The sequence below is a fragment of the Aedes albopictus genome, chromosome 1, assembly GCF_035046485.1.
Source record: "Aedes albopictus strain Foshan chromosome 1, AalbF5, whole genome shotgun sequence".
Lineage (NCBI taxonomy): Eukaryota > Metazoa > Arthropoda > Insecta > Diptera > Culicidae > Aedes > Aedes albopictus.
In genome coordinates, this window is record NC_085136.1 from 52,628,345 (window position 1) to 52,644,296 (window position 15,952).

The 15,952-nt window shown below is 46.5% G+C and overlaps 1 protein-coding gene across 1 annotated transcript in view; it reads left to right on the forward strand.

The window, feature by feature from the left end:
* Positions 1-15,952, forward strand: part of LOC109424591 (neuronal acetylcholine receptor subunit alpha-7-like) — a 953,623-nt gene that overhangs the window by 482,739 nt on the left and 454,932 nt on the right. Inside the window, exon 3 of the mRNA XM_062844539.1 lies at positions 15,805-15,849. Within this exon, the coding sequence (XP_062700523.1) occupies positions 15,805-15,849 (45 nt within the window). The remainder of the gene's footprint in view (positions 1-15,804; positions 15,850-15,952) is intronic.

Genomic DNA, 15,952 nt, shown 5'->3' on the forward strand with positions numbered 1-15,952 from the left:
CCACTACCGGGACTTCCTCTCCGCGGCCACTTAATCGTTGTAAGGGTCGATCTCGACCGCAGGGCACCGGTGTGACCTACGAAGCCGACTCCGAACCCCTGGACCACCTCTTGTACTGCATCTGGACTAGCCATTCTCCGAGTCCACGCGCCACCTCCTCTGTAGCTCCCAGACGATGTGGGTAATAGCCGTTGAAACGGCGTTCCAGCCAAACTCATCCCTACACATCCTCTGGACCAAGTTGTCCGGAGTTGTGTCCTCCCCGCATGTGGCAAGCATGCGGTCACGCATTGTGCGAAAACGCGGGCACACGAACAAAACGTGTTCCGCCGTTTCCTCTAAACCATTGCATACTGGGCATTCGGGAGAATCCGCATGCCCGAAACGGTGTAGATACGGAAGCAACCATGACCTGTAAGGACCTGTGTCAGGTGGAATGAAACTTCCCCATGGCGCCTATTAATCCAACTATCTACCCTCGGTATCAACCTATGGGTCCACCTTCCTTTGGTGGAACTGTCCCACGCGCGCTGCCATTTGACCATAGAGGCCATCCTGACAGTCCTGCGTATGCCTCTTGTGCCGCGCATTTCGAAGCACTCCATGTCCTCACTGATAAGAATGCTGATAGGCACCATACCAGTAATGACGCAGAGAGCGTCGTGTGACACGGTACGGTACGCGCTCGCAACCCTCAGGCACATAAGCCTGTAAGTACTTTCCAGCTTCCGTCGGTAGCATTTAGTACTTAGCGCGATGCCCCACGCCGGGCCGCCATACCTAAGTATGGATGTAGCAACACTAGCCAGAAGCTTGCGCTTACTGGCGTACACCGCAGAGCTATTGGACATCATCCGGGACAGTGCCGCAATAGCTGTGGAGGCTCTTTTACAGGCATAATCGACGTGGCTACCGAAGGTAAGCTTATCGTCGATCATCACGCCCAAGTGTTTGACGGAGCGCTTTGACAGGATAGTACAGTCTCCTACACTGATCTCCGTCTGCTGCTCCGACTTCAGGTTGTTAACAACCGTCACCTCTGTCTTTTGGTGAGCCAGCTCCAGTTTCCTGGACCGCATCCACGCCTCCACAACCTTGATCGAGTGGTTGGTAGTCAACTTTACCTCCTCGATCGTTTCACCGTAAACTTCGAGCGTAATGTCGTCGGCAAATCCGACAATCACCACTCCCACTGGATACTCTAACCTCAACACCTCGTCGTACATGACATTCCATAACACCGGACTCAGGATGGAACCTTGCGGGACTCCTGAGGTTATGTGAAAGCACTTCCGACCCACCTCCGTGTCGTAGACTAGTACACGATTCTGAAAGTAACGTCCGAGAATCTTGTACAGGTACTCCGGTATCCCCAGACGCAAGAGCGCATCGGCGATAGCAGACCAGCTGGCGCTATTAAACGCATTCCTTACATCCAGAGTCACTACCGCGCAAAAGCGAATTCCCCTCCTCTTAGGCTCGAGTGCTTTCTCGGCGGTTTTTGTAACCGACAAGATAGCGTCTACGGTGGACCTCCCCTTCCGGAAGCCGTACTGGTTACTCGAAAGACCATTTTCGCCCTCGGTGAACCGCAACATTCTATTGAGGATGATCTTTTCGAGCACCTTCCCCGCCGTGTCAATCAAGCATATTGGTCTATATGCCGACGGGTCTCCGGGTGGTTTCCCCGCCTTTGGCAATAGTACCAGGCTCTGCCTCTTCCAAGCTTCTGGGAAAACTCCCTCGTCCAGGCATTTCTGCATAGCAGACCTGAACATCTCGGGAGCCTCTGCAATAGCTACTTTTAAGGCTAGGTTCGGAACTCCGTCCGGACCTGGGGCCTTACCTACGCTAAGGGACTTAGCTATCCCCGCAAGTTCCACATCGGTGACCCTCTCCTCATCGCCAGCCCCAGCCCCCGGCTGTCCTACGAAAGGAGGCCAAGGACTAGGATCATGACGCGGATCCCCTCCAACATTTCTGGAGATTGCTTTGTAGGAGCCATCACACCTCTCGTCTTGGCCATAACGATCCTGTAGGCGTCACCCCACGGGTTCGTATTGGCACTCTGACAGAGACCCTCAAAGCAGGCCTTTTTGCTTGCTCTTATCTCGGTCTTAAGCGCGGCTTTTGCAGCGGCGAACACCACCCGCCGTTCGTTTCGCTCTTCCTCTGATCGTGCTCGCTGCATCCGCCGCCTAGCCCGTAGGCAGGCGCGGCGCAGGTCCGCAATCGCGTCGGTCCACCAGTAAGCCGGTGGCCTCCCATTTCTAGGGTGGATTCGCCTAGGCATGGTCGCATCACACGCACGTGAGAGCACTGCTACCAGTTCGTCGCCGTCTAAACCGATTAAGTTTCGCTCACGGCGGAGCGCCTCCCTAAATACCCCTTCGTCGAAGTATGATGTCTTCCACCTGCGAGGGCTTGGCCTTGGCCTAGCCGCCTTTTCTTCTATCCGCTGTCTGCTGTTATTGTAGTCGATACTGTAGCGAACCGCCAGGTGGTCGCTGTGAGTGTAGCCATCATCTACTCTCCAGTTCGAACTACTTGTTAGGCCAGGACTACAAAAGGTCACGTCAATATTTGACTCCGCTCCGTTTTGACTAAAGGTACTCTTGGTACCGACATTAGCCAAGTCGACATCTAAGATGGCCAGTGTTTCTAGCAGGATCTGACCCCGCTGGCTCGTGAAACGGCTTCCCCATTCCACGGCCCAGGCATTAAAGTCGCCCGCTATTACCACCGGCCTTCGCCCTGTTAGCACGGTCGTTAAGCGGTCCAGCATTTGCGTGAACTGCTCGATCGGCCACCGCGGAGGCGCATAACAGCTACAGAAGAAGACCCCGTTTACTTTGGCGACCACGAAGCCCTCATAGGTAGTAGACACCAACTCCTGAACGGGGTATTTACCCGTCGTCCATATCGCCGCCATTTTTCTGGTCCCATCCGCGACCCAGTTGCCGTTGCCAGCGGGTACTCGGTATGGGTCCGATATGATGGCGATATCCGTCTCCCACTCAGAAACTGCCTGACAAAGCAGTTGCTGAGCCGCATCACAGTGGTTCAGGTTCAGCTGTGTTACCTGCACTGTGATTTGTTGTTCACTGCGGCTTTCTTGAAGGCCGGGCACCTTGGGCCACCCATCGGATGTCTGTTGTTCGAGGATTTCCCGGTACAGATCATGCAGATGGGCGGACTCGTGCAGCTTTGGGCCTTATGACCTTCAGCGCCGCATCACCTGAACAGTTTGCGCCTGTCAGGGCCTTTGCAGTCCCACGACTTGTGTCCTGGTTCCAGACACCTGAAGCAAACCTCTGGTGGCTCGTGGAATGTCAGGTGACATACACACCAACCCACCTTTATGCTCCCTACTTTAACGGACTTTTTGACGTCCGCCACAGGTAGCTGAACCAAAGCTATCTGTGTCCCTGCTGGCCCTTTCCGTAGCTTAACGGCTGCGGCGGCCACCTGCACATCGCACTGTTGCCGCAGTGCCGTGACGAGCTCTTCCACTTCGGTGATCTCATCGATGTCCTTGACCTTCAGAGTCGCCTCATGTGTCAGAGCCCTCACCTGCACACCCTCACCAAGGACCTCTTCTGCCAGCCTCTTATAGGCGGCGCCCTTGTGCTCCTTCTGGCGCTTCAGCTCCAGGATCATCTCGCCCGTACGAGTACGTCTAATACTGCGTACGTCGGCTCCAAGATCCTCAAGCTTGGCTTCGCTTCGCATCATCTTCAAGACGTCCGAGTACTTGGACTGTTCCGTCTTGATGACGATAGCGTCGCCTTTCTCGCGCTTGGCACCTGCCCTCCTACGCCTTGGCTTGGCGTCCTGCGCTACTACCTGCGGATTCGCCTTCTTCTTCCTCTTCCGCTCTACCTTCGTCCAAGGGGGTCCTCCCCTTGGATCGCCCTACTCTGTGGCTGTTGAGGGCCCACTAGCGGTCGCAACCCCTTGTTCCCATCGTTCCGGGACGGGCCAGCCTTTTCAGGCCCACCCTGCCCAGCTTTCCGGGAACCCTGGCTGGGGTCCGACCTTCCGGCATTATTACCGACTTTCGGGGTAATGATTCGCCTGGCCTTGCGGGCACCGCCAGACAGCTCCTCGCCTGACGGTTGCCTCGCCCGCTTCTGCGATTGCTTGCCCCGTTTGTCGCGAGCAGTCGCTTCCGCCTTATTCGGACTTCCTGCGAAGGAGAAGGCCTCCGTTTGGGTAAACTTCGGCACTTTCTCATTTGCAGGCTCCGCTGCTGCAGCAGTCAGCAACGCGAGTGCCGCGTGCTCCTGCTTGGCATCGTCGATCGACGCCCTAAGTCGAAGCAAGGCCGTTTTCAGGTCCTTGCTTATGTTCGACTTAGTGGACGCAAAGTCGATGATTTTGCCAAGCTGCTGCTCAGCCACCTCTATTGCGGACCGTCCTTTGGATCCTCGGTTGACGGCCCTCAACAACCACGCTCCGTCCATAACATCCACCGGCTGGCTTGCCGGGAAGTGGACTGGAGCACCCACGCTTGAGCTGCGTACGCAACTCCCAGCGCCTATCTCCTCACTTCTCCTTGTCGGAGATCTCATCAACCCGCTTCTTGCGAAGGGGTTGATCCCACCACTATTTCCACCTAGATTCTGACTTCATGATTAAATCCCACGAGTAGCACGGGAAAGAATGTCCACCACGCCAGAGCCCTGCATTAACGCGGTAAGGGACAGCTTACTGTGGGGGGTGCCCAGGTACCCCACAGGCTCCGTTAAAGATCGAGCATCTTTTTCACCCCCTCGATCACTCATTCCTCAGCACGGGTCGCTTGACACCTTGAATTGGGGTTAGTAGTCCTATTCTTAGCCGGCGACTACGCGGCTGACTCGCAAGCGGGGGGGTGCGTCAGGCCCCAGGACTTTAGTCCCTGCTGCCCATACTCCAAATACCTTGTCCACAACAAATCGTATACGGATGGATCTTTAGCAAGCTTGGGGCAAGCGGACAAGCCTCCCAGCCAGTGTTGCAAAAATTCAATTCATTCATTTGAACACTAACCAATTGATCTGTTCAGTCATTTATCCTTCTAGTAATGTTCAAAACGATTTTATTCAATCAGAGCACCTATCAAAAGAGAAGCGAATCCTTGTCAATTGAATAAATTGTCACTCGAATGAGTAGCTTGGCACGAAACACGAAAAACCCCGCAAAATTCCGCAAGACTGAAAAAAATGTCGAAAGTCGGGTCAAAGTCGGGTCAAAGTCGGGTCAATTTTTATCGAATGTTGGGCCACTGTTGGACCAACTTCGATCAACTATTGGGTCTATGTTGGGTTTGGTGGCCAAAATAAAAATAGGTGAATGATAGGTTGATGGCGGGTTTGACGTCATCAACGATGGTAAAAGTTTTAAACCTACAACACCACACATGTATGCTTCCTAGCTGGGGCTCAATTGAATGCTATGTGCATTGACTGAGGCTGGAGCTGACGTCAATTGAATGATCAGAGGCTAGTCAATTGATATTCCGATGGTAAATGGAAAAATGAGTGGTTACCTATCACAATTTTAATATCTTTAAATATCGGTTGATACTGACACTTTGCAGCTCTGCCCAGAGCAAAGCTCAAGTACAGTCGAGTCTCTTACTAAACGAATTCCTATTAAACGGACTCATATTAAACGAACTCCTACTAGACAGGGGTGAGCGTTACAAAAGACTAAGAGCTTATGGGATTTCGGCATTTTGGGGGGTGTGGCCCATTATCTTGGGTGTGTTAAGAGTTAGCGCAATACTTTCTTCGGCAAAGCTTTAGGGCTTGATAAGATCTACCTTTCAAAACTTTAGTTCATATTTAGTTCATATGATTAGTTGGCAACCTGGCCGCTAGAGGGACCAACAGTTTGATGCTAAATTGCACTACAGGAACTATATCAGGTTGTCAAGCAAACGTTACGATATGCCACAGCTCAAGACCCTGATGATTTGGAAGGATAGTGTTGTTGACTACGCCAATAACTTACTGACGATGAGTTGCGAAGTTTGAAATTCCTCCACTGGGCGGCGCTAGTGAGCAAGTAAATTTTCAAAACCTCATATCTCAGAATCTTGATAACACTGGGCGGCGTTTACCGGGTTTTTTGTCTTTTTTTTATTTTTTTGGCGGTTTTTCGGCTTGGCAAAACTAGTGTCGCTCCCCCCGATAACTTAGAATGTTGGTGTCTTCGGAAAAGGTGATCAGAATGACATGAACTTACATAAAAATAAACACTTGGTCCAAAATTCTGCCACTAGGAAGCGCTAGTAAACTTGCAAATTTTAGAAATCTCATAGCTCAGAATCCTGCAGGATTATCATGATAACTTAGAAAGTTGGTGTCTTCGGCAAAGTTGATCAGTATGACATAGACTTGCACAAAATGGGACACTTGTGTAAGAATTCTGCCTCTAGGTGGAACCAGTAATCACGCAAATTTTGAAAATCTCATTGCTCAGAATTCTGCAATCTTGGAGAGACTGTATTCTTCATTGATGAGATACTTGGTTTGAAATTCTGCCCCTGGGCAGCATGCATATTTTATTAGTTGTATACCTTGATGTCAGTTGGACTCGAAAGGAATCCTCCGTGGAATTTTTAAAAGTATGCCAGCTGAAACTACTAGACGAATTGAAATAATTAAAATATTAAAGAATTGCGAAACAATTGTTTATTTTTATGTAAGTTTATGTCATTCTGGTCAACTTTGCCAAAGACACCATCTTTCTCAGTTATCAGGATATTGAGCTATGAGATTTCTAAAATTTGCAAGTTTACTAGCGCTTCCTAGTGGCAGAATTTTGAAACAAGTGTTTATTTTTATGTAAGTTCATGTCATTCTGAACAACTTTTCCGAAGACACCAACTTTCTAAGTTATCGGGGGGAGCGACACTAGTTTTGCCAAGCCGAAAACCGCCAAAAAAATCGAAAAAAGACGAAAAAAAAACCGGTAAACGCCGCCTAGTGGCAGAATTGCGAAAGAAGTGTTTATTTTTATGTAAGTATATTTCATACTGATCAACTTTGCCGAAAACACCAACTTCCTAAGTTATCAGAATTCTGAGCTATGAGATTTCGAAAATTTGCAAGTTCACTAGCGCCTCTTAGTGGCAGAATTTTGAAACAGGTGTTTATTTTTATGTATGTTTATGACATACTGATCAACTTTGCCGAACACACCAACTTTTTAAGTTATCGGGATTCTGAGATATGACGTTTTGAAAATGTACTTGCTCACTAGCGCCGCCCAGTGAAGGAATTTCGAGCTTCGCAACTCATTGTCAGTAAGTTATTGGCGTACCCAACAACTTTCCCGAAGACACTATCCTTCCAAATTATCAGGGTCTTGAGCTGTCGCATATCGTAACGTTTGCTTGACAACCTAATATGGTTCCTGTAGTGCAATTTAGCATCAAACTGTTGATGGTCCCTCTAGCAGCCAAGTTACCAACTAGTCAAGTGAACCAAAGTTCTAAATGGTAGAACTTATCAATCCTTAAAACTTTACCGAAGAAAGTATTGTGCTTACTCTTAACACACCCGAGATAATAGGCAACACCGCCAAAAAGCCGAAATCCCATAAGCTCTTAGTCTCCTATAACGCTCACCGCTGTCTAGTAGGAGTTCGTTTAATAGGAGTCCGTTTAATAGGATTTCGTTTAGTAAGAGACTCGACTGTATTGTGTTATCGTTTGCTGCGAGTGCATCATTAGTGATTCAGGTCTGATTTAGTACATATTCAAGTCTGATTCACTTTATATCCAAGCGAATTTAATCTGATTCAATTGATGTTCATGATATTCAAGTGATTCAGGTCTGACTCACACCATAATCAAGTGATTCAGGTCTGATTCACTTCATGTTCAAGTAATTCAAGGCTCATTCACTTCATATTCAAGTGATTCAGGTCTGATTCACTTTATTTTCAAGCGATTCAAATCTGATTCACTTGATATTTATGAAATTCAAACAATTCAGGTCTGATTCACTTCATATTTATGAGGTTAATGTCTGATTCACTTCAATATTCAAGTAGATCAAGGCTCATTCACTTTATATTCAAGTGATTCAGGTCTTAGTGTCATTTTAGTCTAAGTGATTCAGGTCTGATTCATTTCATATCCAAGTGATTCAAACACTCAGTTTTATTTCACGAGGTCGGCTGTGCAAATCTCGGTTTCTGCATTTTAACCGAGATTCAGCTAACAAAATGGTAGGTTGCTTAGCAACAGGGCGTGTTATACTGATCTCGGCAATTATAAGCTGAGATCTCGTCAAAACATTGAACTAACTACTCGACTGTGCAAATCTCGGCATTCATAAACCGAGATTAGGCATTCTACACACTTAATTTTGAATACCGCGTTCGGTAAATTTTTGACGAAAATAGAACAGCTGAATACAGTTATAACGGATTGTTTCCTTTTTGCACCCGTTTTTGACAGTTAATGTACTGAGTCTCAGCAAAATCGATTACCGAAGCCACCGAAAAAGTTCTGCTGTTCTATTTTCGTAAAAAAAAAGTACCGAACAGGCAATTCAGGATTGAGTGTGTAAATTATGTGTGCAGGTCTGATTCATTTCATGTTCAGATGATTCAGGTTGGATTTATTTCATATTCAAGTGATTCAGTTCTGATTCACTTCACATTCAAAAGGTTCAGGTCTGATTCACTTCATGTTCAAGTAATTGAGGTCTTAATCCAAAATATTGAGGCCTGATTCACTTGATGTGTAAGTGATTCAGGTCTGATTCACTTCATATTTACGAGGGTAATGTCTGAATAACTTCATATATAAGCGATTCAGGTTACATTCACCTCATATTCAAGTGATTATGGATTTTTCAAAAAAAAAGTGATTGAGGTCTAATCTACTTCATATTCTAGAGGTTTAGGTCTGATTCATTTGATGGTCTATTGATTCAGGTCTGTGTCATTTTAATCCAAGTTATTCAGGTCTGACCCAAGCAACACGACTTGTTGCTAATCCAGTAACAGCAACCTTAGTGCAATTTATTCACTGTCCATATTACGGACGACAGAACACAATTGCTTCTTCTTTGAAACCCAAAAAGCGCAGATTCTGAATTCTTATGCAACATAAACGAGGAGGAATGATAAAAAAGTTGTGAAAAGATTTTGTCCAGACTCGAACCATGGACACCAGGAGTATTATCTACTCACCTTATATACTACACTACACCAAACGCTCTGTGAGAGAATCGATGCTCAACACACCATAAAACCTACTGAAGTTACTTGTTACTTTATTGCACCTTCTTTGTCACAAGTTAGAGAACTGTCAAAATGAAAAGACGCTCAAGTTTTCTGCAACGCATATGGGATCTAATCTGAACAAACAAACCAGAATTAGATGTTTCAGGCATGTAACATAACACATTTAATGTGAGCTGACTGTATTATCACTTGCGAGCTATATGTAAGCTCCGCCTCCACAGATCGAAGTCAAACACGTGGTAATTTGTGATTTCTATGAAACAAAGCCGCAACTTTTCGGATTTCGGAGTTTAAATGCAACTCAACTGACAAGATGGAAGTTTCGTGTGCTTCTAGTGCAACTCATTTAGACCAAAACATAGAAAGCCACAATCTGCATGATGTTGCAGGTGCTGCTTAGGTGACTTACTTTATATTCAAGTGATTCAGGTCGGATTCACTTCATGTTCAAGTGGTTTTGGTTCAATCACTGATTCACTCCTTACTCAAGTGATTCAGGTTCCATTCACTTCATATTCAAGTGATTGAAGTCTGATTTACTTCTTATTCAAGTGATTCAGACTGATACATTTCATGTTCTAATGATTCAGGTTTGAGTCATTAAAACCCAAGTGATTCAGGTCTGATTCACTTCATATGCAAGTGATTCAGGCCTGTTTCACTTGATATTCATGCTATTCAAGTGATTCAGGTCTGACTAACTTAATATTCAAGTGATTCAGCCCAGATTCGCTTGATATTCGAATAATTCAGGTCTGATTCACTTCATGTTCAAGTGATTCACGATTGATTCACTTCATATTCAAGAGGTTCAGGTCTGGTTCACTTCACATGTAATTCAGCTCTAATTCACTTCATGTTCATGGCGAAGACTGGCGCTCGAGCCTAGCTATTTAGCACTGTAGTTGGAGGAAATGCCAATGCAGAACCCGTAGCTTCCGGGAAGGTAAGCCCACCTCACTGGGTTAGTGGGTTGGTGTCAGGCCCTGCGAGCCAGCCGTAAAAAAGACTAGCACCGAAAAATCAACAAGAGAAGAATGCGAACCGATACCAATGGCGACGACCACAGCGACGAAAAGGGACTTGCGATTGGAAGCTCGGTACGTGGAACTGCAGATCTCTCAACTTCATCGGGAGCACCCGCATACTCGCCGATCTACTGAAGGACCGCGGGTTCGGAATCGTAGCGCTGCAGGAGGTGTGTTGGACAGGATCTATGGTGCGAACGTTTAGAGGTAATCATACCATCTACCAGAGCTGCGGCAACACACGTGAGCTGGGAACAGCTTTTATAGTGATGGGCTACATGCAGGGGCGCGTGATCGGTTGGTGGCCAATCGACGAAAGAATGTGCAGGTTGAGGATCAAGGGCCGATTCTTCAACATTACCATAATAAACGTGCACAGCCCTCACTCCGGAAGCACTGATGATGACAAAGACGCATTTTACGCGCAGTTCGAACGCGAGTACGACCGCTGCCCAAACCACGACGTCAAGATCATCATCGGGGATCTAAACGCTCAGGTAGGCCAGGAGGAGGAATTCAGACCGACGATTGGAAAGTTCAGCGCACACCAGCTGACGAACGAAAATGGCCTACGCCTCATAGATTTCGCCGCCTCCAAGAACATGGCCATTCGTAGCACCTTTTTCCAGCACAGCCTCCCGTATCGTTACACCTGGAGATCACCACAACAAACGGAATCGCAAATCGACCACGTTCTGATTGATGGACGGCACTTCTCCGACATTATCGACGTCAGGACCTATCGTGGCGCTAATATCGACTCCGATCACTACCTGGTGATGGTTAAACTGCGCCCAAAACTCTCCGTTATTAACAACGTACATTACCGGCGGCCGCCCCGGTACGATCTAAAGCGACTGAAGCAACCGAATGTCGCAACCACATACGCGCAGAATCTCTAGGCAGCGTTGCCGGACGAGGGTGTGCTCGATGTGGCCCCTCTAGAGGACTGCTGGAGTACAATCAAAGCAGCCATCAACAACGCAGCTGAGAGCACTATCGGGTATGTAGAACGGAGTCGACGAAACGATTGGTTCGACGAGGAGTGCAGAGCGGTTCTGGAGGAGAAGGATGCAGCGCGGGTGGTAATACTGCAGCATGGAACCCGACAGAATGTGGAGCGATACAGACAGAAGCGGAAGCAGCAGACCCGTCTCTTCCGGGAGAAAAAGCGCCGCCTGGAAGAAGCGGAGTGCGAGGAAATGGAACTGCTGTGCCGTTCACAGGAAACACGCAAGTTCTACCAGAAGCTCAACGCATCCCGCAAAGGCTACGTGCCGCAAGCCGGAATCTGCAGGGATAAGGACGGGAGCCTCCTGACGGACAAACGTGAGGTGATCGAAAGGTGGAAGTAGCACTTCGACGAGCACCTGAATGGCGAAGAGAATGTTGGCACGGAGGACCAAGGCAGCGGAGGAAATGACTATGTTGATGCAGCAGAGGACGGGAACGAACCAACTCCCACGCTGAGGGAAGTTAAGGATGCCATCCACCAGCTCAAAAACAACAAAGCGGCTGGTAAGGACGGTATCGCAGCGGAACTCATCAAGATGGGCCCGGAAAAGTTGGCCACCTGTCTGCACCAGTTAGTAGTCAAGATCTGGGAAACCGAACAGCTACCGGAGGAGTGGAAGGAAGGGATAATCTGTCCCATCCACAAGAAAGGCGACAAGTTAATGTGTGAGAACTTTCGAGCGATCACCATTTTGAATGTTACCTACAAAGTGCTATCCCAGATCATCTTCCGTCGTCTTTCACCTAAAGTAAATGAGTTCGTGGGAAGTTACCAAGCCGGTTTCATCGACGGCCGGTCGACAACGGACCAGATCTTCACCGTACGGCAAATCCTCCAGAAATGCCGTGAATACCAGGTCCCAACGCATCACCTGTTCATCGACTTCAAAGCGGCATACGACAGTATCGACCGCACAGAGCTATGGAAAATTATGGACGAGAACAGCTTTCCCGGGAAGCTGACTAGACTGATAAGAGCAACGATGGACGGTGTGCAGAACAGCGTAAGGATTTCGGGTGAACTATCCAGTTCATTTGAATCTCGACGGGGACTACGACAAGGTGATGGACTTTCCCGCCTACTATTCAACATCGCCCTAGAAGGTGTGATGCGACGAGCCGGGCTCAACAGCCGGGGTACGATCTTCACGAAATCCAGCCAATTTGTATGTTTTGCGGATGACATGGATATTATTGCTAGGACATTTGGAACGGTGGCAGAACAGTACACCCGCCTGAAACGTGAAAAAGCAAAGGTCGGACTGGTGGTGAATGCGGCTAAGACAAAGTACATGCTGGTAGGTGGGACTGAGCGAGACAGGACAAGCCTTGGCAGCAATGTTACGATAGACGGGGATACTTTCGAGGTGGTAGAAGAATTCGTCTACCTCGGTTCCTTGCTAACGGCTGATAATAACGTGAGCCGTGAAATACGAAGGCGCATCATCAGTGGAAGTCGTGCCTATTATGGGCTCCAGAAGAAACTGCGGTCAAAAAAGATTCACCCCCGCACCAAATGTACCATGTACAAGACGTTAATAAGACCGGTGGTTCTCTACGGGCACGAGACGTGGACGATGCTCGAGGAGGACATGCAAGCACTTGGAGTTTTCGAGCGACGGGTGCTAAGGACGATCTTCGGCGGCGTGCAGGAGAACGGCGTGTGGCGGAGAAGAATGAACCACGAGCTCGCTGCACTCTACGGCGAACCCAGCATCCAGAAAGTGGCCAAAGCAGGAAGGATACGATGGGCAGGGCATGTTGCAAGAATGCCGGACAACAAGCCTGCAAAGTTGATGTTTGCTAACCATCCGGTTGATACAAGAAGGCGTGGAGCGCAGAGAGCACGATGGGCGGACCAGGTGGAGCGTGATCTGGCGAGTGTTGGGCGTGACCGACGTTGGAGAGCTGCAGTTGCAAATCGAGTATTATGGCGGCAAATTGTTGATTCAGTATTATCATGAATTTGATGTTAACTAAATAAATGAAAAATCACTTCATGTTTAAGTGATTCAGGCCTGATTCACAAGTTATTCAAGTGATCCAGGTCTGATTCGCTTCATTTTCTGGTGATTCAGGTCTGATTCAGTTGATATTCAAGTGAATCAGGCCTGATTCACTTGATAATCATGTGATTCAAGTCTGATTTACTTTATATTTAAGTGATTCAAGCCTTATTCACTTGATATTCAAATAGTTCAGGTCTGATTTACTTCATAATGAAGTGATTGAGGACTGATTCACTTCATATTCAAGAGATTCAGGTCTGATTTACTTGATATTCAAGTAATTAAGTTCTGGTTCACTGCATGTTGATGTGACTCAGGGCTGATTCACTTGCTATTCAAGTGATTTAGGCCTGACTCACTTGATATTCAAGTGATTCAGTTCTGATTCATTTAATATTCAAGTGATTCAGATTTGATTCACTTCATAAACTGCTTGTCATTGGCAAATGCTCATGCTCATATTTTCATGCTCACTAGCGTCACCTAACGGCAGAATTGTGAACCAAACTGCTTGTAATTTTGGTGTCCATGACCTTCCGAACAACTTTGCCGAATACTTGAACTTTCTATCTCATCAGGATCACGAGATAGAACTAGTAAGAAATGCTCATTTTTCCATGCTCACTAGCGTCGCCAAGCAGCAGTAGAGTAAGGTGAGGCAAAAGTTCGACCTTAGTTGAAAATTCAACTTTTTTCAAGAAATCGAAGCAGATAAAAATTAATGAATACCGTGTGGTGATTCTACCATCCATGAGCTATAAGTTTGCTGAATAAAGTTATACCAAATGTCTTTTCAATTTTGAGTTACAACACTTTTTGTATGTGTGTGTCTAATTCGAACTCTTGCCCCACCACTGGGGCAAAAGTTCGAATCTAGTGTTTGAGGAATTTCACTAACCGTAGCATACTATTTTGACACTTTAGTAATCTGAATACCTAAAACCAATTGATATTTGATGTGGGAACTGAAATACACTTTAAAGTTCGATCTGGAGTTTACCCAAATCAGGGTTATATTTACTACACCAAAAATTAGTAGTTTTCCGCCAAATTCAGATGAAACAACTTTTTTTTTCAACTTTGATCGAATTTTTTCACTAATTCCATCATTTTTAGAGATAATATGTACATTTTGCAGAATTTTAGGTTCTTACCTAAAGTTGCTACATGACTCGAACTCTTGCCCCACAATTCGAACTTTTGCCCCGCTATGTGTAAAATATGATTTCCAAATCTTTTTTGCAAAAAGTTATACATGCTAAAGCATCTTCAAAATATATCAAGTTACACCCCAAAATAAAATATCGAATTCGATTTCATTACAATTACATTCCATGCGTTGGAAGGACCATCGCATATTACAATTTTTTGATCAAAAACCAACATTTTGTCATAAGTTTTCGAAACATTGATCAATTTTCATAATTTTTGGAGTGAAAGACTCTTTTTCAAAAAGGCTTCGAACAACCTTGACACCCGAAAGAAATAATTTGAATTGAGCTCAAAAACTTCAAAAGAAACTCTTGCCCAACTCGAACTTTTGCCCCACTTTACTCTATTGCGAACCAAACTGCTTGCTATTGTGATGTCAACGACTTTCCGAACAACTGAAGACTGTACCGTTGCATATTATCAGGATTTCGAGATAAAGCAGCACCAGTTTTGCTGTTTTCAGGTGATGTTAAACTTTTTCGGGGTGATGCAATATTCAAATGAGTGTTGCAATACTTTTTTTAAGTGAGTCCGTACTTATGATGGGTAGTTTATGTATCTACTTTTCTATGTAGGGTAACGAAGGGTATTATCGGCAGGTTTGTTCTCTTCGTCATGGGGAGTTTTTGTGGGCCGAATTGCCTAAAATTTGGGCATTTAACTCAGCTTGGTTGGGAAGGATGTGAGGCCAATTCTGAGACCAACAGGTTTTGAAAAACCCCCATGACGAAGAGAACAAAACTGCCGAAAATACGTAAGTTCCCCTATTATGATTTGAAAATTTCAAATGAATCAGTTCCAATCTTAAAATTTTAATGATATCGTCTTAGTTTTTCCTTCCTCACCGAACCCAGTCATTGAAAAGCCAAAGCCACTCAAATTTTTACTCGCAGAAAAATAGGAATTCCCATCATCGCCAAAGAAAATCACTCCCAGTCGCCTGGAGAGCCCTTCATTTTGCAATTCCGACTGGAGCACCACTCCATCATCGTCGTCTTCCCTTTCGCCGCACGCACGTCTCACCCCGCCTCGCCTCGCGCCCAAAACACTCCAATTTCCGTCCGAAACGACAAACGCTGCTGCGCCATAATCCTCCGGGGACTTTTTGAATAATCATTTTTAATTTAGTACCCTGGCTCATTTGCGCCTTCGCCGACCGTTAGCCCCTCACCATCCGATCCTTGGAAAATCACCAAGTTGTCGAACTAATTTTCTTTCTCTTTTTTCTCTTTCTCTTTCATCATCCGCATTCGACGACGACGACGACGATGACGACAACGCTCACGCAGGACGAGAAGAACCAACTTCTGATCACCAACATTTGGCTGAAATTGGTAAGTAATTTTCGCTTTTCTCCGCGTCTTCTGCTGGGTCGTGGCACCCAAATATCCGAAAACCAAGAAGGCGAAACTTTTCCCTTGGGAGCACGTGGTCAAT